Source organism: Magallana gigas, chromosome 4, assembly GCF_963853765.1.
Source record: "Magallana gigas chromosome 4, xbMagGiga1.1, whole genome shotgun sequence".
Classification (NCBI taxonomy): Eukaryota; Metazoa; Mollusca; class Bivalvia; order Ostreida; family Ostreidae; genus Magallana; species Magallana gigas.
Window position 1 is genome coordinate 54,068,238 of NC_088856.1, and position 25,494 is coordinate 54,093,731.

The window sequence follows — 25,494 nt, forward strand, 5'->3', positions numbered from 1 at the left end:
CCAAAACATATATTAGTATTCCAGTTAAGACCTTCATGTAATAGGTTTTGTCAGTTTTATTTCACTTCTTACCTAGGTTCAAAAGCCTTATATATATGATGGAAATTTCAATTATGAATGTATCTTTATCAACACTTCTATCCCAAGTGGATAACCACAAAAATAATGGTAAGGTCTAAATTAATGATTGAAATTCAATTAAGATAAATGCAAAAGGGCAGGAAAGATATCATCATAGGGATTACTTTTATTGTCACAAAATCTTGGTACATGTATATGATTTAATCTTTTCAGAAAACCAATTGTTCATGTCTCAGTATCTATTTCATTTCATTATTATGCACGTTTCTTTGTAACCGTATGATTTGTAATATTCTTTGACTTGACAGTTCTTTTATAAGAAGCAGAAAGTTGTAAATTCCATAGATATAGGATTTATTTTAATTAGTTGTCATTTATTTTGAGCTGGAATATATTTAACATAATTTGCAATCACGGTTCAAATTGAAGGTGGGAATGATGGTAGAAAAGCATTAAGAAATTAATCTTTAATAAATACACTTGGCCTCGAGTTTGTCACGTGAGCTTTATACTCACCAAACTGACAGGTGTCTCCAGTGTAATTCTGGTTACAATGGCACGTGTAACCAGTTGGTGACCCAGGTGACTGCACACAGCTTCCGTTGTTTTGACAGACAACACCGGCACATTTATCTTCAGTTGTAGTAGTAGGTATAGTGGTTGATGTTGGGGCAGCTGATGTTGAGGTTGTCGTTGTTGTTTCAACAACGTTAATGATTGTTGTTGTAGTTGTGGTTGAGTCTGGCCCAATCGTTGTTGTGGTGTCAGCAATCTGGGAAGTTGTAGTAGCAGATGCGTTTTGGGCAACTGTTGTTGTGGAGGTGTCAGCAACCTCGGAAGTTGTTATAGAAGTTGTTGTAGATGTGGTTGAGTCTGGCCCAATCGTTGTTGTGGTGTCAGCAATCTGGGAAGTTGTAGTAGCAGATGCGTTTTGGGCAACTGTTGTTGTGGAGGTGTCAGCAACCTCGGAAGTTGTTATAGAAGTTGTTGTAGATGTGGTTGAGTCTGGCCCAATCGTTGTTGTGGTGTCAGCAATCTGGGAAGTTGTAGTAGCAGATGCGTTTTGGGCAACTGTTGTTGTGGTGGTGTGAGCAACCTGGGAAGATGTTGTCGCTTCTTCTGTTGCCGTATTGTCTAAATCAATAGGGAAAATGGCTATGATTTGTGACAGCGTTTTAACAATGCAATACTCACACGAACTTATTTCTTATGACAGCCTGCTTTATTTGTTTACATCATTCAGTGTTTTATACAGTACTACATTACGTCATATTTTCTTTTTTCTTAGTTTTGTTTAGGAATTATTTTGCACCACCGCATTAAATTAAATTTTCTCTTTTTGTAAGAAAATTTTGCCATGAAATTTTTTTCCTGTTTTTTTTCTTACTACAATGATAAAATTATGACACAATTGCTTACTGACAATTTCGCTTTGATTAGACAGCGATATGCCAAAACAAAATATTAGTATTCCAGTTAAAACCTTCATGTAATAAGTGTTGTCAGTTTTATTTCACTTCTTACCTAGGTTCAAAAGCCTTATATATATATGCTGGAAATTTCAATTATAAATGTAGCTTTATTAACACTTCTATCCCAAGTGGATAACACAAATATAACGGTAAGGTATAAATTAATTATTGAAATTCAATTAAGATAAATGCAAAAGGGCAGGAAAGATATCACCATAGGGCTTACTTTTATTGTCACAAACTTTTCCGAATGATTTTTAAGGTAGTTCGTATGATGAAGCATATTATAAAAAAAAACAAAAACAAAACCAATAATCATTCTTAACAATAGAAGAATTTTTGTTCGAAAAAATGATTATTATAATAAATTTATGTTAGTTTCATGTATATTGGAAATAAAATGCAAATACCAACATTAGTACGGTTGTTCGGAAATTATTAACTAAAGCCAACACGAATAGTTTCCCTTTCTGAGTGACGAATGTTGGTAAAAATTGGCATAAACATTTAAGACACCCAAACAATTGTTTAAAAGCAATAAAGTATTTACTATTTTGTTTACGGCAGTAGATAAACAAGTCGGTGGTCTAGGTACCTGGCGCAAGCATTAGCTTAAAGATTAAGAAAAATTAAACATCTACTTTCTAAGTGTCCGTAGAATTACAGCTAAAGATAAAAGAAATCATATTAACCTTATTCGTTTTGCCTTTTACTGTGACTATTTTTTTTTATCAAGATTGGCTAATGTGCGAATTGAAATACGGATATTTTTTATATATATTTTCAAAGCAAAAGATATCTGAGAACGACGGTATATTGAATTTTGACGTCAAGGCGGCGCAGTGAACATACATCAAATTGGTGGACATCTCAGAATACCTTTTAAGGCCATCAAATTGCTTAAACAAGAGGCCCATGGGCCACATCGCTCACCTGAGGAACAATAGGTATGATAAAGTCAGCTTAATGGAGTCATAATACATGTACAAATAATCTGGACAATGTACAATAATACATGTAGATCCTGTATAAATAAAATCCATTCCCCCCCCCCCCCCCCTTGGAACTCGGATAGCCCTGATTTCTGCCAATATTTACAAGACTGAAGAGCAGACTTTAATCACCGCTCCTGCACATATATAGGGACTCAACATTACGCAGGCAGGGATGACCGCACACCTACGCAACTCAACAGGTACCAACGTTTACGCAAGCAGGGATGACCGCACACTTGCGCCAACAGCTCAACCTAACGCAAGCAGGGAGTGCCGCACACTTGCGCTAGAAAGGCCTGAACACCAGCAGGGATGACCATACATTAGTGCTCCGCCGCAACCACCACCAATTCAAGCAGGTATGACTTCACACTTGTATTAATGCGATACAGGGCAGGAATGCCCGCACACTTTGTATCGAAGGTTAGAAAACACATAGATTAGATAGAGCAGGGATGTTCACACACACAATCTTTCCATACCTGTTCAAGTTTAACCCCAAACAGTCGCTCATTATAATGCAATAGACACTGTCCCTATACATGTGCCGGCCTAAAATAATTCATAGTATCTAAAAATTGGAAATCAAAAATAAACAAACTAATCCGGCCTAATCCAAAACTTCTTATGCAGAACAACTTATATACATTGAATATTTATTATTGTATAAAAATAATTATCACAATAATTGGTTAACAGTGGATGCATTAATTAAAATAATCAAGAATCAATAAATCAAGGGCAATAACTCAATACAGTAATACAAAAAGATTCTAATGAAAAAATAGCTGCCTGCTTAAATTTTATAGTCATATCACATGTTGAGTATTGCAGTTCTCAAAAAGATCCTTTAAAATTGTTTATATATGGGATATTTAGCTACATCAAACTCTGAACGTTCTTGTGAGGCCGAAGAATTGTCCTGGAGCCAAAGTTTTAACAATTATAAAGAATCATCTTGCTGATTAGTTTCTGAGAAGAAGATTTTTAAAGATTTACTTTATATATTCCTATGTAAAACTTTAACACCCCCCCCCCCCCCCATGTGGCCTCACCCTACCCCCACGGATCGTGATTTTCACAACTTTGAATCCACACTACCTGAGGATACTTCCACACAAGTTTCAGCTTTCCTGGCTGATTAGTTTCTGAGAAGAAGATTTTAAAGATTTACTCTATATATTCCGATGTAAAATTTCGACCCCCCATTGTGGCCTCACCCTACCCCCGGGGATCATGATTTTCACAACTTTGAATCTACACTACCTGAGGATGCTCCCACACAAGTTTCAGCTTTCCTGGCTGTTTAGTTTCTGAGCAGAAGATTTTTAAAGATTTACTCTATATATTCCTATGTAAAACTTCGACCCCCCATTGTGGCCCCACCCTACCCCGGGGGTCATGAATTTCACAACTTTGAATCTACACTACCTGAGAATGCTTCCACAGAATTTTCAGCTTCCCTGGCTGTTTAGTTTCTGAGCAGAAGATTTTTAAAGATTTACTCTATATATTCCTATGTAAAACTTCGACCCCCCATTGTGGCCCCACCCTACCCCCGGGGATCATGATTTTCACAACTTTGAATCTACACTACGTGAGGTAATTCCACACAAGTTTCAGCTTTCCTGGCTGTTTAGTTTCTGAGAAGAAGATTTTTAAAGATTTACTCTATATATTCCTTTGTAAAACTTCGACCCCCTCCCATTGTGCCCCACCCTACCCCCAGGGATCATGATTTTTCACAACTTTGAATCTACACTACCTGAGGATGCTTCCACAGAAGTTTCAGCTTTCCTGGCTGATTAGTTTCTGAGAAGAAGATTTTAAACATTTACTCTATATATTCCGATGTAAAATTTCGACCCCCCATTGTGGCCTCACCCTACCCCCGGGGATCATGATTTTCACAACTGTAAATCTACACTACCTGAGAATGCTTCCACACAAGTTTCAGCTTTCCTGGCTGTTTGGTTTCTGAGAAGAAGATTTTTAAAGATTTACTCTATATATTCCTTTGTAAAACTTCGACCCCCTCATTGTGCCCCACCCTACCCCCGGGGATCATGATTTTCACAACTTTGAATCTACACTACCTGAGGATGCTCCCACACAAGTTTCAGCTTTCCTGGCTGTTTAGTTTCTGAGCAGAAGATTTTTAAAGATTTACTCTATATATTCCTATGTAAAACTTCGACCCCCCATTGTGGCCCCACCCTACCCCGGGGGTCATGAATTTCACAACTTTGAATCTACACTACCTGAGAATGCTTCCACAGAAGTTTCAGCTTTCCTGGCTGTTTAGTTTCTGAGCAGAAGATTTTTAAAGATTTACTCTATATATTCCTATGTAAAACTTCGACCCCCCATTGTGGCCCCACCCTACCCCGGGGGTCATGAATTTCACAACTTTGAATCTACACTACCTGAGAATGCTTCCACAGAAGTTTCAGCTTTCCTGGCTGTTTAGTTTCTGAGCAGAAGATTTTTAAAGATTTACTCTATATATTCCTATGTAAAACTTCGACCCCCCATTGTGGCCCCACCCTACCCCCGGGGATCATGAATTTCACAACTTTGAATCTACACTACCTGAGGTAATTCCACACAAGTTTCAGCTTTCCTGGCTGTTTAGTTTCTGAGAAGAAGATTTTTAAAGATTTACTCTATATATTCCTTTGTAAAACTTCGACCCCCTCCCATTGTGCCCCACCCTACCCCCAGGGATCATGATTTTTCACAACTTTGAATCTACACTACCTGAGGTAATTCCACACAAGTTTCAGCTTTCCTGGCTGTTGAGTTTCTGAGAAGAAGATTTTTAAAGATTTACTCTATATATTCCTATGTAAAACTTCGACCCCCCATTGTGGCCCCACCCTACCCCGGGGGTCATGAATTTCACAACTTTGAATCTACACTACCTGAGGATGCTTCCACACAAGTTTCAGCTTTCCTGGCTGTTTAGTTTCTGAGCAGAAGATTTTTAAAGATTTACTCTATATATTCCTTTGTAAAACTTCGACCCTCCATTGTGGCCCAACCCTACCCCGGGGGTCATGAATTTCACAACTTTGAATCTACACTACCTGAGGATGCTTCCACACAAGTTTCAGCTTTCCTGGCTTTCTGGTTCTTGAGAAGAAGATTTTTGAAAATTTCTCGAAATTTTTCATTAATTTCTAATTATCTCCCCTTGAAAACGGGTGTGACCCTTAATTTTCACAACTTTGAATCCCCTTTGCCTAAGGATGATTTGTGCTAAGTTTGGTTGAAATTGGCTTAGTAGTTCGTGAGAAGATGTTGAAAATGTGAAAAGTTTACGGACAGACGGACAGACGGACGGACAGACGGACGACAGACAAAATGTGATCAGAATAGCTCACTTGAGCTTTCAGCTCAGGTAAGCTAAAAACGATACGATGACAAGGGATAAAGAACTTTAGTTCATCGTCTTTTTTCACTGATTCTTTACCTAAGATGTAGACAAAGGGATTAAATATCGACCACTATTTACACACCAACTGATGTCAACAATTCTATAATATGTACAAAATGACTGCAAGAGACATGTCACAGTAATTTGACTTTCAGGTAAAAATAACCCGATTTTTCCACAAAAAAAGAATAGATAGAATATGTTAATGTTGACATCTTGGAATAAAACAAAAGATAAGAAATGAAGTATAGTTCTCATTTCCGTTCGTATGTAAGGTGTTTAAAAATATAGGAGCAGTAAGACGCGTTAAAATGACTTTGCGATGTGTTTGGGGTTGCCACGGTCACTGGAAGAATACACAAATGTCAGTTTACCAGGAATGATCTAATAATGTCATGGACAAGAAGTTTTTCACATTGATAAACTCTATCCTGATTTACGTTTTGGTGAAATTTTAAGTGTTTATTGTATTTCCCAAAGGATAAGAGAAAATATCTTAATATTTTCCGAACTCCCCTTAAAAATCAATTGAATCTTTTGTATGCCTTGAAGATATGATAGGTAATGTTTAACAAAATTTAGGGAAAAAATCACAAATCTATATATAATATGTTATGTATATGAATAAAATCATAATATGACACAGTAGATATTTTCTTATGACAAAACAAATATGCTTTTATTAATCTTTGTTTTCTGAAAAGAAATTATGAATACATCTACATGAGATTACGCACAATATTATGTGGCGAATGTGTGACTTAATTCTGTGAGCAGTTTACCAGCTTGAAAGGTGTGCAATGAAAAATGAAGTGATTTCGTGAGATACTCATCATTTTATTTGACGAGAATTTGCTACATATTAAAGGTTTCAGTGTAATATATAAGAAATGAGTAGATGTGATTAAAGTAGATGCCTGAGAGGATATGATTGTAAAAGTAACATGGTCTCAAAAGTCACGTGCAGATGTAAATGAAACTGAAGTATTGAAACAAGGCATAGACGTCAATATTGTAAGGACGCATTAATATAAAAGATGCTTTTAAGCTCAAATTTAAAAAAACAAGCATTCGTTATAAATATCACTTTTTATAAGTAAAACGTATGTGGATAAAGCTTTTCTTTGAATGTATTAATAGTTTTTTATTATATCACCATAAAATAACTTTCTTAAAACTTCGCATTTATAGATTATTGATTAAAAACCCATTTTAATAAATGTTGAACCTGCAATTAATTAACTAGTGAGAAAACTCCATGTATGCTTGCCATATTTGTAAACAGAATACTTTTATAATCACAGTAATTGCGATGCACCTTTTGTAAGGTAAAATGATAATAATTGGTAGAAAGTGATGTAATAACAATTGCTCCATAAAAACCATTTAATTTTCTGCTTGTTAAGTAAACATCTTTATTTGTCTGCACCAAACTGTTATATACGTCTTAGAGTCAGTCCTTGGTCTAATTAATCTGGCGAAAGAAATCTGTGAATACCTCATACAGTGTATCGTTGAACATATTACAACATGGGTTCTTACATTTAGTGTATTGAGTGCCATTCTGTCATTCAAAAGTCAATGAAAAAGGGTTGCACAGTGAAACACACAGTTGAACTGGCGGACATGCTTAATGTAGCGATGGCGCATGCCCATATATAAGCAAGACATGATAGGGCACAACAAATGTGAGAATTAGGATCCAGAAGCATTGGTTTACCTGTTGAGTTGACGTTGCTTGGGCTTGATATTTCTAATGGATTGTTTGTGGTGTTTGATTTGTGTTCAGTTGTAGCTGTAACGGGGGGAGTGTGTGGAGATGACAGAGGGGTGGTCTGTGTGTAGGATGCCTGTGTTGTTGTAACGGGGGGAGTGTGTGGATATGTGACTTGAGAGGTTTGAAAAGCAGTAGTTGTTTTTGAGCTTGGATTCCCTGACTGTGTAGAAGTAGAAGATATTATCTCGGTAGATAATGGGGTATTAGCACTTGTTGGTGACAGTGTTGAAAGGTTTTCTAATTGTGAAGAAGAAGATGCTGTGATTTCTGTAGACATTTTGGTATTAACACTCGTTGGTGACTGTGTGGAAAAACTCTCTGTTTGTGTGGGAGTGGATAAAACAACTGGAGAAGTTTGGCCAACAGTGTGTGTTGTTGAATGTGAAGATGGATTGTCAGTTGGTACAGAAGTAGAAATTGTAACAACCGGAGATGTTTGGCCAATAGTATGTGTTGTTGTTGTTTGTGTAGATGAATTGTCTGCCGGTGTAGAAGTAGATGATGCATCTTCTGTAGACAATTGGCTATTGGTATATGTTGTTGTTTGTGATAGTTGATTGTCCGATGGTAGAGAAGTGGAAAATACAACAACTGGAGATGTTTGGCTATGGGTATTTGTTGTTGTCTGGGTAGATTGATTGTCGGTTGGAATAGAAGTAGATGAAATGGCTTCAGTAAAACTCTTTGAACTCGTTATTTGTTGTGTAGAATGACTTTCTGCTTGTGATGAGGTTGATGAAATGACTTTAGTAGATGCTGGAGTATTGACACTTGTTGGTGATTGTGATGAGGGTCCTTCTGTTTGTGAGAAAGACGATGAAATAACTTCAGTAGAAGTCAGATTATTTGTACTTGATATTGAATGTGTAGACGGGTTGTTTGCTTGAGAAGAAGACGATGTGACTTCTGTAGATAAAGGAGAATGTACAGTTGTATGTGACTGTTCTGTCGCAGAACTTCCTATGTGAAATAGGGAAGATGATGCGACCTCCGTCGAGGTTGGAGTATTAACGTTTATTAATGTCTGCGTAGTAGGGTTTCCTGTTTGCTTGGTAGATGATGATGTTACTTCTGTTGATATTTGAGTACTTTCATTTGCTGATTGTGTAGATGATACAGCCGAAGATGTTGCAACTTCTGTTGACGTTTGAGTAGTAATGCTAGTTTGTGTTGATTGTATAGATGGACTTTCTGTTTGTGTAGAGGTAAATGACGCTACCACTGTAAATGTTGGAGAATATGCACTTGTTGGTGACTGTGTAGATAGACCTTCTGTTTGAAACGAAGAATATGATGTGACTCCTGTAGTTGTTTTGGTATTTCCACTTGTTGAATGTGAAGAAGGATTATTTGCTTGTGTAGAAGAAAACATGTATTCTGTATGTGCTGATGTATGAGTATTAATACCCTTTGTTGTTTGCGAAGAAAAAGAATCTGTTTGGATAGAGGTAGGTGATATTGTTGATGTTGGAGCACTTGTGGATGATTGTGTAGAAGGCAAGTTAGTTTGTGAGGAGGGGGGTGTTGTAAGTTCTGTTAATGTTTGGGTACTTGTGGATGCTTGTGTAGAAGGCAAGTTAGTTTGTGAGGAGGGTGATGTTATGAGTCCTGTTAATGTTTGGGTACTTGTGGATGCTTGTGTAGAAGGCAAGTTAGTTTGTGAGGAGGGTGATGTAATGAGTCCTGTTAATGTTTCGGTACTTGTGGATGCTTGTGTAGAAGGCAAGTTAGTTTGTGAGGAGGGTGATGTTATGAGTCCTGTTAATGTTTGGGTACTTGTGGATGCTTGTGTAGAAGGCAAGTTAGTTTGTGAGGAGGGTGATGTTATGAGTCCTGTTAATGTTTGGGTACTTGTTGATGATTGTGTAGAAGGCAAGTTAGTTTGTGAGGAGGGTGATGTTATGAGTCCTGTAGAGTGTTGGGTACTTGAACTTGTTGTGGATTGTGTAGAACTTTCTTTATGTGTTAAGGTAGATAAAACAACTGTTTGACTATAAGTATTTTCTGTTGTTTGTGGAATTTCTGTAGATGTAACAACAGGAGATGGTTGAGTATCTAGGCTAGTTGGAGACTGTGTAGATAGATTTTCTGTTTGTGAAGAAGAAGATGATTGTGTAAAAACACTCTCTGGTTGAATAGAAGAAAATGATGTTACTACTGAAGAAGTTTCGATATTTGCATTTGTAGTTGATTGCGTAGATGGTGGGATTTCTGAAGATGTTTGGGCATTTGAACTTGTTAAAAACTGTGTTGAACTACTTTCTGTATGTGTTGAAGATAACACTGCGACTTCTGAAGATGTTTGGGCATTTGAACTTGTTAAAAACTGTGTTGAACTACTTTCTGTATGTGTTGAAGATAACACTGCGACTTCTGAAGATGTTTGGGCATTTGCACTTAGTGGGGATTGTGTAGAAGAACTTTCTGTTTGTATAGAGGTGTATTCTGTTGTTAGAAGGTTATTTTCGGCAAGAGAGTCTGTGGTGGAGTGCATTGTTAGTTCTGTTCTGTCTGCTAGCATTGTTGAATAGTATGTAACTGAAGTTGAAATAAAAGATGTCGCTGGGCTTTCCTCTGTTTAAGAAAATATAAGCGATAGAGTATCAATGACAAAGAAACAAGCAGGTTAAAAACTTTAATTTATGGTAGATAAAACAATTCTGAAAGCAGATTTTCACAAGAAGCATGGTGGCAGAATATATGCCTTCAATTAAAAAAAGAAAACGATGAAACAATTCAAAGCTGGTGGAATTATAAAATGTTAGTATTAAAGCATAATTTTTAAAGATGTATTATTTGTGAACAATTTAAGCAAAAAATGCTTATAAGTTATAAAAAATAACTCATTGTTTACTTTATTTTCTTATTTTTTGAAGAATATTTGAAATCAAATTAAAAGAAGGTCATATGCAAACAAAATAAATAAATAAATAAATTTTGAAAAAATATATAAATAAAAAGACAAAAGAAATGTATTTTCTTCTTTCTAATAAAAACTTGACATTTTAGAGTAGCTAATTTCTGTCACAAACGATGGCAACAATTTTCGTTTCCAGAAAACTGAATATCTGTTGCAGAGTGTGCTCTTTTGCCTCTTTTTTTAAACGTTTGAGCAATTCCAAGCAAAATAAATGTATAATTCAAATATTAAACTTGAAAAGCCAGTACTAGTATCTCGAAAGCCATTCACCAGATTTGAAGTAATTGTTTTTAAAGATTAAAAAAGTTTTACCTGATGTGGTTTCTGCTTCTGTGGCACTTGACAACTCCGTGGTCGTAGAGCTAGACATCGCGTCATCTGTGGTGGCGTCTGCCTCTGTTGACGTCACAATGGTTGCGTTGGTGGTCATTTCTGTGCTTGTTACTGGAGCTATCGATGTGGTAGTTGTCTCCCCTTTGAAAACAAAGAGCATTGAATTATAAAACAGACGACAATTAAATAGTCTAATATGAACAATTTACAATTGTTGAAGTGAAAAAATGTGGTGCTGCTACTTCTGTTCAATAAAAATGTAGATAATTATATTTTTTTCAATTCTTCACAGAACGGAACTGTATGAATCAATTTTTGAGGCAACCTTATATCTTATTTTGATTAAATCACAAATACATGGCCATTTTCTTTAAATTGTATTAGTAATTATAACTTTAAACGACAACAGTGAGATACAGGGCTCAATGTTTTAAGTCTTACCAAAGATTGCTCTATGTTTATGTATCTCGACGATTGACATTTAGATATTTGTACAATTTTATTCATATTTGTATTGTTGTACATTTCATATTGTCTGATTTTATTTGTTTCATTCGTGCTGTAATTTTTTTTTTTGTATTGTAAAATCCCCCCTTATATCAAAAATTTTTCCATAGATATTGGCTTATATAATTTGATTCTGAAAATATTTAAAAAAAAAAAAAAACAAACAAACAAGCTAACCCATCCAATATAATATGAAAATATTATGGAAAAAGAAAATTCATAAAAATTTACTGATTTCACAATGCCTACAAGTGAACATACACATGTAAATAAAATCTGAGTGATAATTCACCACAAGAAGTAACTGGATTCAATTTCAAAATCTAGTTAATAATTGAAGTGAGAAATTTTTTAATCATTTCTCAAGAGAACGTCCCAGGCGTTGACATTTTGGATTTCGTGTCAATATCTCATTGTTTTTTCCTTTTAGGTATCTTTTTCTATTTCCTCTTTATTTCCTCTGTGATTATTAAAGACACCTACTAACTCATATTATTCTTGCTGGTGTTTGGTTTTGAAATCTGTTGATTCGACTAAAATTAATCTGTATCGACCACGAGAAACACTTTTGGAATAGGACAGTTTTCTATATAACTCAAAGTTTTGAAACTGTTGAAACGATTTATATAGTCTTTTCCCGCAAACAAATTGATCGCAAATAATAATCGACGCGATAACTTAGGAAACAGTATTAAGTGGCAGAGTTAATGGACCTTATTATCATGCAAGTTAAGGAAAGTCTTTGGACTTTTATGTTATATATCTCTTTGTTAATTTCATCCTACATTGGTTAATATTTTAGCGAAGTGTACGAAATATCGATGGAATATACTTATATTTAATTGATCGTTTCTAGTTTTTCCATTATATAAGTAAATTTAACATTTGACCGCTATCGATGACCTTGACTCGATTGACTCAACATAATGATTGACATTTTACTTGACAGAAGAAATATTGAAAGCTGCTGACACACAAAAAAGGAGACCGGTAGACGAAGATATGTAATTTTGTAATTAAAAATCGATTCAATTTTCAATATAGCTTGACTTTAGGGAACACAGTCAACCTTGTAAGAAGGACAACTCTCGCAGATAAAATCACTTTCATTCTTTGTTAATTCTTTTGTTGGATTGCAAGTTTTCATGAAATCGTCAGTACCTTACATTCGGGCTATTTTTTGTGGTTTGCCTGATTTTTACAGGTTTGTGTGGATGTAATGTCAATCAATTTTATGAATAATGCATAAAGACGAAGATTTCTTGATGGTTTTCTATGAAAATGGATATGCAAAAATAGAATTCGGAATTAACTGAAACAACACGAATATTTCCCTTTGTAAGTGACGAAATAGGGGGGAATTGGCATAAACATTGAAAAAAAAAAACCAGACAAATAGTTAAACAAAGTGTTTGCAACGGTAGATAAACAAATCGATGGTCGGGATACCCGGCTCAGGCATAAACTCGGAGAATAAAAAACTAAAACCTCATCTTAAACTTACAGTTTAAAAGCTTAAAGTATATGATAAAAGAAATCAAACTTTGTATTCACATTTTGCTATTTATTGTGACAAACTTTTGATCAAGTTTCGAGTCCTAGTTGAAATATGGTTTTGGTACAGTTATATTTATTAAGTAATAGAAATCGGACAACGACGGTATATTGAATTTTGACGTCAAGGCGGCGCAGCAAACATACATAAAATTGGTGGAAATCACGGAAAAAGACCTTTTCAGGCCACCAATTTGCTTCGATAAAAACTATACGATGGCAAGGGATGAAGAGCTTCAGTTTATCGTCTTTTTTCACTGACTGTTTCACTAAATAGGGACTACATATCAAGTACTTTTTACACACCAACCGATGTCAGAAGTTCTAAAATATGTATACAGAGTTACTGTACATGAAATTTCACAGTATTTTAACATTCTGTTGGAAATAACTCGATTTTTTCCCAAAAATCAAGAATGGAGAGAAAATGCAAATTCTGACATCTTGAAATGTAAACAAAAGATGAGAAATGAAGAGTAAATTCTATATAACATTATTTAGTTATCCAGGTCCAGTCTAGGATTTACCCCGGGTTGTATTCCATACATCTTCAGGCCGCAGGCCGAATGGTGTATGGAATACAACACGGGGTAAATCCCCGTACACGCTTGGTTGGACCTAGATAACGAATTTATTTCCTATGTTTTACAAATTTAAAATTACATAGTTTTACCAGTGAAATAAGTTTGATACAAATATCCAAAAATTAATATTAATTGGAATTGTGCTGAACATCATTTATTCATACATATAGCTAAAATAGGGATTTTGACAAATTACTTCTCATTTTCTTCATTTATCAACGTTACATTATTTTGCACAAAGACCTAAAGGTGCACTTGCTTGAACAAAAATTGCATGGTGACGTCACACTTGATTAATTTGGCTACCGTCGTAGCGTGGGGTTGTTGTTGTTGTTTTTTTGTTTTTGTTTTTGTTTTTTTTTTGTTTAGCTTACCTTTGCTCTGTGACAAACATACTAGGAAGCAGAGAATGGCAAACGATGGAAAAGTCTTCATCTGTTAAAAGAAAATGTGAATAATAGATATGTCGGCATTGTAATGAGAAGACGTTAGGCGTCGTCAAAATAGATCGCGTTCAAAACATCCAACGCTCAAAGTGAAAAAAAATAAAGTTAATAAAAGAAAAACCGAGAGCGTGAAATTTGATTCGTCTTTTTAAATACGTAACCTTTCATCCGTTTGAATCTAGAGTGACGTCTTTATTCTAAAATTATTCCTTTTTTAAATTACGCAGAGTGTAGAAAACCTTTAATCTGGGTACAATTTCTTTCTTGTTTTTTTAATTATTTAATGCATGACTTTTGATCGAACTTTGTTAACAAAATTGTTGGTTTTAAAGGTTAAAACGATTGTATTGATGAAATACTGAGAAGAATTATTAGATTGTAACTTTTTACGGATGAGGAATAGCTTAACTTAGCATTTATAATTGTGTGAATTCCAAAACCCACCAGTCATTTTAGCTATTCTCAAATAACTTTACAAGATGTACCCATTTAACATACTCAAATCAAAAGCAACACAAACTCTACATGTGTTTATTTTGCTATGAAATATATACATTTTTCTGCAAAAAGCTTAAAAAGTTTTAATTCATGACACTGTTAGGGAAGAGATCAATTTTTGTTCCTATATAAAATATTATATATAAGTAACCAAAGCCTTTTATTTGTGCTCAAAGAAATTGTAAGAAATACAATTTATGAAACTTTCTTGTTTTCCTGAATTTTTGTGATGAAATTTCAGACTGTCAACAGAAGCTAGATGGTTTTGTTTTTTTCAAAGCGCAAAAGATTAGGTGTTAAAAATTTCATTCTGTCTCTATATTTTACCTAGTTTCCCCACAAACAGAACATATAGGTCTATTCATTATGGATCTATTCATAATAAACATCTAAAGCTTTTTTCTTTCTAAAAATGTAGTTTAATATGAGAAAATTACAAGCAAATTATATGTAATTGCATCGCTATCGTAAACCATGACTCAATTAAAACAAACATTAAGATCAAACCTTGAACACGTAGAAACAAGTATTCGTTAATAATTCACTGAATAATTGTACATACCAGCTGGAGCGTTGTTATGTTGCTATTTCCGAAAAAAAGGTGAAAATATGTTAACTGCATTCTCAGGTCGTGCACGTGCACTTTGTCGAGGATTAACAGGTGTAGATAAATTTAATATTCATTAAGTAAGCTGACTCATCTACAGCTTGTGTCACGACTTTTACCTGTGCTCGGTCTCTTCATCATCAAACACTTTGTTTTGCTGGGGAAAAGTTCACATTTACTTCTAACACATGATAATAGTACATAAAACCAGTGCGTATCAAAACAACTGATCTCTGACAATTTTAAACTTTAAATGGTCAAAATGACTAAACTGTTTAAGTTCTATATTAGTTTGTCCCTTTGATACTTACAATCAAACTTTCAACACCTTTTTATTTGCTACAATGTATTCACTGATTTCTAGCTGACGGAAATGCTATAGTTGAAAATGTGGTAAACAGTTGTATTTTGAAAATTGATTTTAATTAAATCTCTGATGCAGTTACTTTGACAAGCCGGAAGTAAAAAAAAAGTAGACCTAAGCACAAATCATCACCGCTGACAAGACGCCGTACTTGAAAATAATCGATAAATTCGATGTTATGTATGCAGAAGCACAGTTTTTCAAGGAAATTTATTTATAAATACCTTATAAATAGTCAGAATTTAAATACATGTAGTATGAACAATTTAGATATTTTTGTAGTCGTTTGTATTCCTACGCCAGAGCACGATTACAGCAGTTACGTTTAAGATCAAGGACATACTATCCATACTAAAGAAAGAACCATTACTGGCGTAGACTAGACTTTATTATCGTCTGTTTGTTTAAGATTGCACTTTTCCAGAAATATTTCGATTACTGATACATAATGCGCCGTAGAGTTCAACGACGTTTATCCTATCTTTGAATATTACACAATACACAATGAACGTGATTCATATGAGGTTAGCCGTCTATATCTCGGCTTTCTTGTCGTAAAAGCCCAAGAATTCATATTTATTCAAATAAAGCCAAGAAACTACTTGTCATGCGAAATCACATATCGTTGATATCAAAATTCATAATAATCAATAAATACATGTATTAACTCTCGTCAGTACCTAAGTACAATGTATTAACTCTCGTCAGTACCTAAGTACATTGATTGATTGTAGTTTTGATGTTACTGTTTTTGTTGTTATTCTGTTTAGATTTATAGTTTTAGGATATCCGGACAAAATTTAGTATTTTTGCATCATGAGCTAGAAATGTGACGTTATAACCTCTACAGGACAAAACACCGTTCCGTGGACCTCTTGGAAAGGAAGGAAACACCATTAAATCGGACCTACGTTTCAATATGTCATAATATATAAATAATGCCTGTTTGGGAGGGTAACAGTTGAAATTGACACCCCGAGGAAACCATTGTCAACCGACGCGAAGCGGAGGTTGACAATGGTTTTCGAGGGGTGTGTCAATTTCAACTGTTATCCTCCCAAACAACAGGCACTATTTATTTTATTATACTGAATGTCTTAATTTTAGAGAATTTTTATATTGCTTTTGTATAGAAATGACGGGAATTCTACGGCGAACCATTCGTGCATAATTTTCGCGAATGTAACAATTCGTTGTGTTACCCGTTGCTAAGTGTGTTGCTAACGCTGATGGTAATAGAACGGATTATCGACTGCGTCTAAACCAATCAGATTTCAGTATTTAACATGAAAGTATAATAAAATGTAATACGTTATCTCCGAGATATTCCGCGAGTTTCATGCGTCCAGTTTTTACTTTCATAATACCGTCTATTCGGTAATTTTCGCAATTATCTATTATTCGCTTTATTGAATACGCAAAAATTATATCCTGTATCATTTTCTATAAGTAACCTTTAAAATCGCAAAAAATGACTGATGCAAATTAAAAATGCTACATATTTCCCCCATTTTTGCAAATTTTGTGACACGCGAAAAATTAACCGGATATACGGTAGTAGATAGTTAAAACTGCACAGTCATTGTTTCCCCGAGATCACATGTAACGATCCCGTTTATTCAACAGTTCCAAGAAAAACGACAAAGGAGTTGATTAGGTTTAATTGCGTTTATGTATTGTTTCTGGAAATCAGCCCGTCACGGCCTGCCTTCAGTATAAAAGGAAGGGTCCCCTTAGATCAATACAACAGACCGCTTGAGCTCTCCACTGGAGCTTTGAAGTCGTCATGGCCTTTCGCTGTATTCCTACAACTGTTACTCTCTTTTATCTCGCAATAAAAGGTTTTGATCATCAATTCACAAACCATTATCTTTTTTTCCCATTTTGGTTTTTCAAATTAGGTTTTTTTTCCTCTCCATTAAATAGAATTTTTTTTTTTCATCAGTTAGTGTCGTCAATATAATATTGATCGGTGATTAATTTTCGAAAGACAATGTATCTTGATTTTAAAAATGTATCTACAAATGTAACATATAAAGTTGTTGTCATTTTGTAGGGATCATTCCACTCAATTACATAGACGAGTATTGGATTGAATCACTTTTATTTTTTGTGAAAAAACTTATGTTACAGTCAGGGCAATTTCTATCTTTTTCCACCCATTTCGATATTTTTCGCGGACCTCAGTTTTAATGAGCTTTTAAGAAGACTTAGATTTTCAATGAGATTGCGTAAATTTTTGACAATGGTTCTTTAAATACATAAATTCTTGATTCAATGGATTCTGTGGACCGATTTAATGAACATTTAGCAAATTATGAGAAAATTAGCAATATCCCAGCAAACGTTTTCTCTCTCCGAAAGAACAAAAATTGAGTTACTTCTCCTATCGTTATCCATCTCTTCACCGTAAAGACGCCGTTGGCTCCATCTTTGTCCCTTTCTATACAGTTCTGATCAAAACCGGAAGTGAACAGCTTTGAACAAGGCGGAAGAACAAAGAAAAGGAGAACCCCTTAATTAACAAGGTCTCGATGGTAACGGGTGGTTTGCATGACAGAAAAAACCCGTGTTCTTTCTTTACCTGTGCACAGGTAGAACAGAATCAATCGATGGCGAGGAACTAGACACTATTTGTTGTTGGAATGTTGTACAAGAGCAACTAGTTTGATCTGATGCTGCACGCGATGTGAATCAAGGCATGATTAGCACATGTTTCTAGCTATAATCTACGAGTAACAGCATGGATGCAGCAACGGACAAAACATCAAAAAGTAAAGGAGTTCAGGAATTATTTTTTATTTAATAATTCTTAATTTTCAAATTTAACCCGACGGTCATAAAAACTGTTCTAGTTAGTGATTCTATTCTCTACATTCTACATAAGATATATTTATCCTTAATTCTCTCCACCCACGCATACCATGTCCATAGAGATCTATTCCTTCTCACGACTTCGTGTTCGAATGCAATGCAAAGATAAAACCTGTTCCCATCTCGCTTTTATGACTCATTAACTCCAGCAGACTTTTATTGGTCAATCACAGCCAAGCAGAGGTTCTTGAGAGCCATTCAATTATGGTCTTAGATTTGAACCGTTGGAATTTGGCAATATTTCATGGCATGTTATCAGAAAGCTTGGATGTCCAGTTGATTGCAAATACATGTTGCTGCGTGAAGAGCTTGCAGGCGAAATTAACGAGCGGGGGAAATAATGTCGGTAAAGGAAAAACTAGACCCCTTCATACCTCCCCACGCCAGGTGTTGGATGACAACAGATAAAAAAGCTTTTACAGCAGTCTTAACTTGGTATTTCTTAATCATATACCGCTGTGTCATGGAAGTCATAATCCTATTGATTTCCAAACGGTTACTCTGTCACCCAATATGCAGGTTGCCGTTATCTGCCTAATTAGTCTATCAGATTTGTTCAACAGCTTCAGTTTCAAGATTCAAGAAACAGGCGATTAAGAGCAGTTTTCTTACTGGGTGCTGTTGTGACTGGAATCGAATTTGGTTTAGCTTCCGGTCCAAGGGTAAAACTAGGGTAAAGTGACAGCGGGTCGTCTTCCGGTCCTTATTTGCGGATATGGTATAGCTATATGCAGAGGTTCCCCTTCCAGGCTAGATGGTTGCTTCCTGGTAGAGAGAGCTCAACGACAGATTGGTGTAAAGTCGCGGTGGGAATAGTGTATAAAGTCGCGGTGGGAATAGTGTATAAAGTCGCGGTGGGAATAGTGTATAAATTCGCGGTGGGAATAGCGTATAAAGTCGCGGTGGGAATAGCGTATAAAGTCGCGGTGGGAATAGTGTATAAAGTCGCGGTGGGAATAGCGTATAAAGTCGCGGTGGGAATAGTGTATAAAGTCGCGGTGGGATTAGCGTATAATGGCGTCACGAAATCGAATTGATGTACCGTGGAGAGAGACCGGATGGAAAGGAAAAGTAGCGTGTCAAACTTAGAAGTGTCATGATCAGTCCAATGGTTACGAGGATTATGTACAGTTTTCGTTGGTAGTAATTGACTGCGGTTTTTAATGGGCATGGTTAAATTGTATTGCTTACATTGATTAAGTAATGCATTTTTAATAATCAGCCAAAATTTGAGTCCCAGTCGTCGTAGAATTTTAAGAAATATACAGAGCTTACATTCTTTGTTTGGTAAACAAGGCTCGTGCCTTGGTTTTGTTTTTATTGTTTCAATATACCGGTCAAAATTCTTTTAAAGTTGATTTGTTTTATCTGCTAGTTCGTTTTAAACATTTATAAACCGTTCTGTCATTGGTCACATTTATTTTAGTGTAAATTCAAAATGTAAAAAAAACGGGACCTGAGTTTTGTTTACAAAACAACAAATCGTGAGCACTGTATCTCACTTATCATTGGATGATTGACAATCATTTTGGTTGACAATTCGAAATGTATTACTGAAACATTGTAAACATCTAAAAGAGAAGATAGAATTTGACCAAAATCGTGACCATGCCCCTTTAAGTTGATGTAGATAAAGCTTTGTGGAAGTACTGAAAAAATGGGAGACACACATATAGGCCATAGTACACACCGTGTATTTATTGATTAAGTAGAATTTCACAACATGGAAGATATCGAGGATTACCCACGGACGCCAAAAAAAAAATTTGGTAGAATTTAATCACTTTATGCAATAGATCATCCATTTTTATCCGTCACGGGCTAGTATTATTATGTCATTATAAATCTAATTCTTTATCTGAGCAATATATTCAATCAATTCGAAATTAGTCCCATTCTATTATCTATAATCTTACTTTACATTAGGAACACCTCAGGCATTTTCAGTGCGGCAATATAATTTATCAGATGATGGAGATAATTGTATTTCTCCCTTTGCTGAGCTATTTCAATCAGTTATGTGTAAATCAGGCCTAAATCACTGTCATTATGACAACGCAGTCGTGAAAATGGTTTCTGTGGCAAACAGACAATTTTGTCGGTAGGATGCGATCGATTTCCCATGAACAATTGGAAATTCCAGGCGATTCAACTCGATTCCAATTAACCAAGGTTATGAAGTGGAAAATTCCCAATAAAATTATTTTTTACTGATTTAACACTTAGGGACAAAATATCATCTCCTTGACCTAATTTATTCCTTCTCCAACTTTTTTTTATAATTTCAAATAAAAATGAATACAACATGTTTATATAGCATTAAAATAGTCTACCGTAATTTGTATGAGCGGCAACTTTTGCGCAAAAATAAGAATCGCGCGAAACTGGGGTTCGAGAGGTTTGATTGCATGTCTCGCATTCCGTTTTATTTCGGGCATTTATACTTAAGCCATATTGGTTCATACACGTTGTGTTTCGGGTCACTTGACGCCCTTTTAATAACACACTGCGGGAAAACTCTCATTTTCCTTTTTACAATTTTCTACGATTTGAATAGTCTTCGAAATTATGTTTATTTGGATGAAATTTAAACTGCAATGTCTCACTGTCTGGTATAATAAAATTTTATTTTGTTTGCCTGTTTGTTTTGTTTTTGCGTGATAATGGCGCGGAAGGACAAAAAAGAACTTGTGCATTGATTTAATTTTCCCTCTTGTAACCAGATTTTTTTATGCTCTGTTTCTTGTCATTTTCAAAATAGGTATGTTATTTTTAGATAATATATAAAATTGTGTGAATTTCATAAAATTTCTGTTTGTAGTGCATGTGTATTAATTAGTCGTTTGTCGTCATCATGCTATTACGTAAGCTCATTCGGTATTAATTATATCATCAATTTGCACACGAAGTATTTCCATAAATTTCAGGAAAATAAAAACCGGCCAATGGGACGATCTGTCAGTTTTTTTCATAGTGAACAATGATGGGTGGATACTGCATTTTCATATTTTATCATAGATGTTAAAATCATTTTTTTTAAACCCAGATATTTCGTTTCCTGCTATTCGCCTAAGAGAATTCTATATTGTTGAAAAACACCCATTACTGCTCCACAAACTGAAAGGAAACTATAACGGGCATTTTTCCTATGAATGCGGTGCGTCCCATTCAGTGATGCATACACTGTAGATTAACAGAAAGTGATTAATATTTCAGAGAAAAAGAATCCCAGAGCTATAATAAAATGATATCCTTTCTCCGTGCATCTGCTTATCGACACAACATGTTAAATAAAGCATTGGGAGTGAAAGTGCTTGCTAGCTTTCATATATATTCTATTTGTTCTCTCTCTCGTTAAATTTTTCAAATACGTTTATCTGTTTATATTTAGTATATTACGTTTATAGCAGTATATTTGGGGAGAAAAAGTTCTAAGGAACGGGTATTAGACATTAGGTCTACATTACCTGCTCATTTATTAAAACATGCCAACCAATGTCTTAAAAGGGCCCAATTCTTTTTTTTTTTTTTTTTGGTTGCCTTTAATATTTTTAAAAATCAGTATCTGGTTTTTTTTTCTTCTACTTATACATTTAAATGAACAATATGATCCAGAAGCACGGGTGTACTTTATAGAGAAACTAAAATATAATCTTAGATTACAGAATGATGGCGAAAAATGGGCGAAAAAATTTAGATCCAAAAATAATTTGTTTACTAATTTGAGAAATTATTTGTGATTAGAATATTTTGCTTTAAATGTACATGCTTCTTAATAAGATGAATAAATAAAAAAGAGAGAGAGAAAAGAAACACGGGTGCCACAGACGTTTAAGATAGAGTTGGCAGATATATGAAGGGAACGTCGGCCAACTTGAAACTACACTACATTTTAATTCATTGTGGCATTAAAATTCTTTTAATTATCGGTGTCTATTTATAAACGGCACATGTGCGCTTAAATACATATGTAAACACATGTAAATAAATAGTCAATAGTAATAAATAGTAAAACTTGTGTAACATCATGTAATTACATCGAGGAGGAATATTGACTGCATAGCTTTATGATGAGAAAATTGAGACAACAATGAAAAATATACATCAATAAACAGATAAGGTTTTGAATGACACCAATGCATAAAATTAACAGTGGTAAAATATTATAATGCAACGAGTCTGGCATAGGAGTGGAAAAGATAAGCACATACGACTCCGACCCCCCCCCCCCCTCCTTTTATCATATCTGTATCATATGAGTGTGAACACAAGTCCTATATTCATTCGCATTAAACTTTTTTTTAGCTTTTCATCGGCCAAGTTAAAGACAGACTACAAAATAGAGATAGTTTCTTCAAAATGTAATCCATCTCTAAAATCGGGTTGGGGGTGTTGGTGGGGGGGGGGTATGAGAGGGGGTAACATACACTTGACCAGGTGTAAATATTTTTTGAGCCTCCCTATCGATCTCACCTGTAGAATTAATCACTCTTGACCGTAGTCTGTCAATTAATTTGGCATTCATTAACTACACAGGGGATTCCAGCTACAAATTAATGCTAACAGATCTATAGGGATTTATGGCCATTTCTAACATTAAAGCCAAATCGACAAATAGGGAAAAAACGAACAGACTGGTTGCGTAATTTTTGGTTCATTTCAACAATCTTACGAGTCCCCCTTTTTTTGGCTGACTGAAATCAATTTATTCTCTACGAGGCCTTAATAAATCAATCTTTATAAAATCATTCAATTAAAAATTTACATTTTTTCCTGAATCCTGAGATTCTAAACACATTAATTGAACTCGGTGTTATTTGACATTAATAATTAATTGATTCTTTAGACAATCGCCGTCATAAAAAGAATATTGATTCATTTTCTGTACTTCATTGTATTACATTTAAGTGCACTTTTAACAAAAATCACCCCCCCCCCCCCCTCCGACCGCAGAATGAACAAATACTATGCATCAATTTTTATTCTTTCTCAACAAATTGTTCGCTATTCCATTACCTCAGCTACAGAATGAGATCACGTCATGGCGGTATTTAGTTTACGGCTGGCGTTTATTAGTTCGTGGAGACAAAATGAAGACTATTTTTCACGGCCATCTGACAAATGCATCAGATTTCCAATACGAACCAGCACTCGGCCATTTAGGAAAATGTATTGTATTTAATTTGGTATGTAGAAATTAGGACGATTTTATGGACGACAAGACTTGTTGGTATTCTTTAAGATAGTTTGAGAAACCAAACAACTATAAATTTATAAATTAATTGGATGTGACATACATACATACACATATAAATGATGATGGGTTTTTTTTTTTTACAAAAAACCTGCATTCGATTTCTTTTCTTTTCATATACTTTCTGCCCAAAGAAAAGGTTACAACTATAGTTCTTTTAAATTCATTTCTCCATATATACCGTAAATAGTAAAGTAAACAGCCATATCTTTTTTGCGCAGTTGAAATATCACATCATTTGGTGGTTTTTTGTTTTTTGGGTTTTTTTGGGGTTTTTTTGCTGAGAATCAACTCACCTTTTTTAGATGTGTAGCCGATGCCAGTGAAAAAAAAATATAAAAATCACAAATTTCCAAGTTCACACAATATATTATCACAGAACAGCTCAATGTATCAAACGGAGGAAAACGGTTCCTTCAGGAAGATATGGAAAAACCGACCATATTACATAATTACAGCTGGTATCCAAACTGAGGGTGGCTGAGAGGGGTAGATAGCGTCAGGTAGGTATTGATTATCTTAGATAGGTAGGCACCAATACAAGTAAACTTAGGTAGAATACTGCTGCAAATATCATCTCTAAAACGGATACCTGGTGTGACGTCATAAAGACTTTACCAAGGCGATGTTGGCTTGCGTTTCTAGGCAACAGTTTCAGCGTTTCCAGTGAGATTTTAAATCTATTTTAAGCTATGATTAATATGGCGAGGGAAATGGTCCATGAAGGGAAGTCAGCTCGATCTGTTGTTGTTTTTATAATTGTTAAAACAGTCTATTGAATTCTTCACGCGGTAGCAATGCATTAACATAACGTTAAATTCCTTTTTTTTTTAACTAAAGGATAAATGCAAATCAGTTCTACTGCATTTCAGAGACGGAAAATTGGGAATAATGGTGTGTGCAGTTGAGTTGGTTTGGCATGATCTTGTAAATTTACTAGTTTTTCTTCTTATTAACTATTTTTTCATATTGAAAATTTATGTTTTCGAAACACAATTTTATTCATTTATAATTTCTACATTTATATTATATATTATATTGTTTTTCTTTTCATTGAACCTGTTTTCCTGTAGTTTTAAAATCAGATGCCAAAATACTCAATTTTAATTATTAAACGCAGATCTAAAGCAGGGACTTACTATGATAGATGGACACAAAGATCGTGGCAAATGATTAAAGTGATTAATATGCACGCATATGTTATCAGGTTTTACAAGATAACAATTAAACAAAAAGATGTTAAACCATGCATATGGAAAATGAATAAAGATTTAAGATGAATTATTAAAAAATTATGCATGGAATACAAATGATTATATGATACAAAACGAAATGAGATTTAAAGTTATAGAGTAAAGATGACATAAAGATTTTACGTGGAGAACATGGATAATTTCAAACGGAAAACATCAAATATTGAAATGTTTCAAATGCCATGTGTCATGGGGTCAATAAGTGGGCAGAAATAGAATTAAGTAATTCTGGGAACCACACACTGAGTACATTTCATGAAGGTTCCACCAAACCGGAAACAGCGCAGTGATAAAATCCTGCACGTCTGGACAGATTTAATTTTCCCGATATTTTAATTAACTTTCATGTTTCTCTATCTATGCCGTTCTTATCCTTCGTTGATTAAATCTAAATAAAGGGATTAATTTCACTTTTACATTTCATTTTTGATTCACCTCGCTTACGGGAGCATGCTGGTAGAATAATGACTGTATAGATTCCATTTATTATGAATAAGTACACTTTAGTTTCACTCAAGTACACACGAGTTTCTATG

At 34.7% G+C, this 25,494-nt stretch overlaps 1 protein-coding gene across 4 annotated transcripts in view; it reads right to left on the minus strand.

The window, feature by feature from the left end:
* LOC105323822 (mucin-4) overlaps window positions 1-15,246 on the minus strand; it is a 69,834-nt gene extending 54,588 nt beyond the window's left edge. Inside the window, exons 1-5 of one of the 4 annotated variants that reach the window (XM_066082995.1) lie at window positions 15,169-15,246; window positions 14,037-14,097; window positions 10,997-11,158; window positions 7,708-10,338; window positions 1,178-1,215 (exon numbers count right to left, since the gene is read on the minus strand). In XM_066082995.1, coding sequence (XP_065939067.1) covers window positions 1,178-1,215; window positions 7,708-10,338; window positions 10,997-11,158; window positions 14,037-14,097; window positions 15,169-15,228 — 2,952 coding nt within the window. In that variant the 5' untranslated portion in view covers window positions 15,229-15,246. Of the gene's footprint in view, window positions 1-597; window positions 1,216-7,707; window positions 10,339-10,996; window positions 11,159-14,036; window positions 14,098-15,168 lie in introns of all 4 variants that reach the window. The other 3 variants (XM_066082998.1, XM_066082997.1, XM_066082999.1) reach the window with 3 other exon arrangements.
* Between the last annotated feature and the right edge of the window lie 10,248 nt (window positions 15,247-25,494).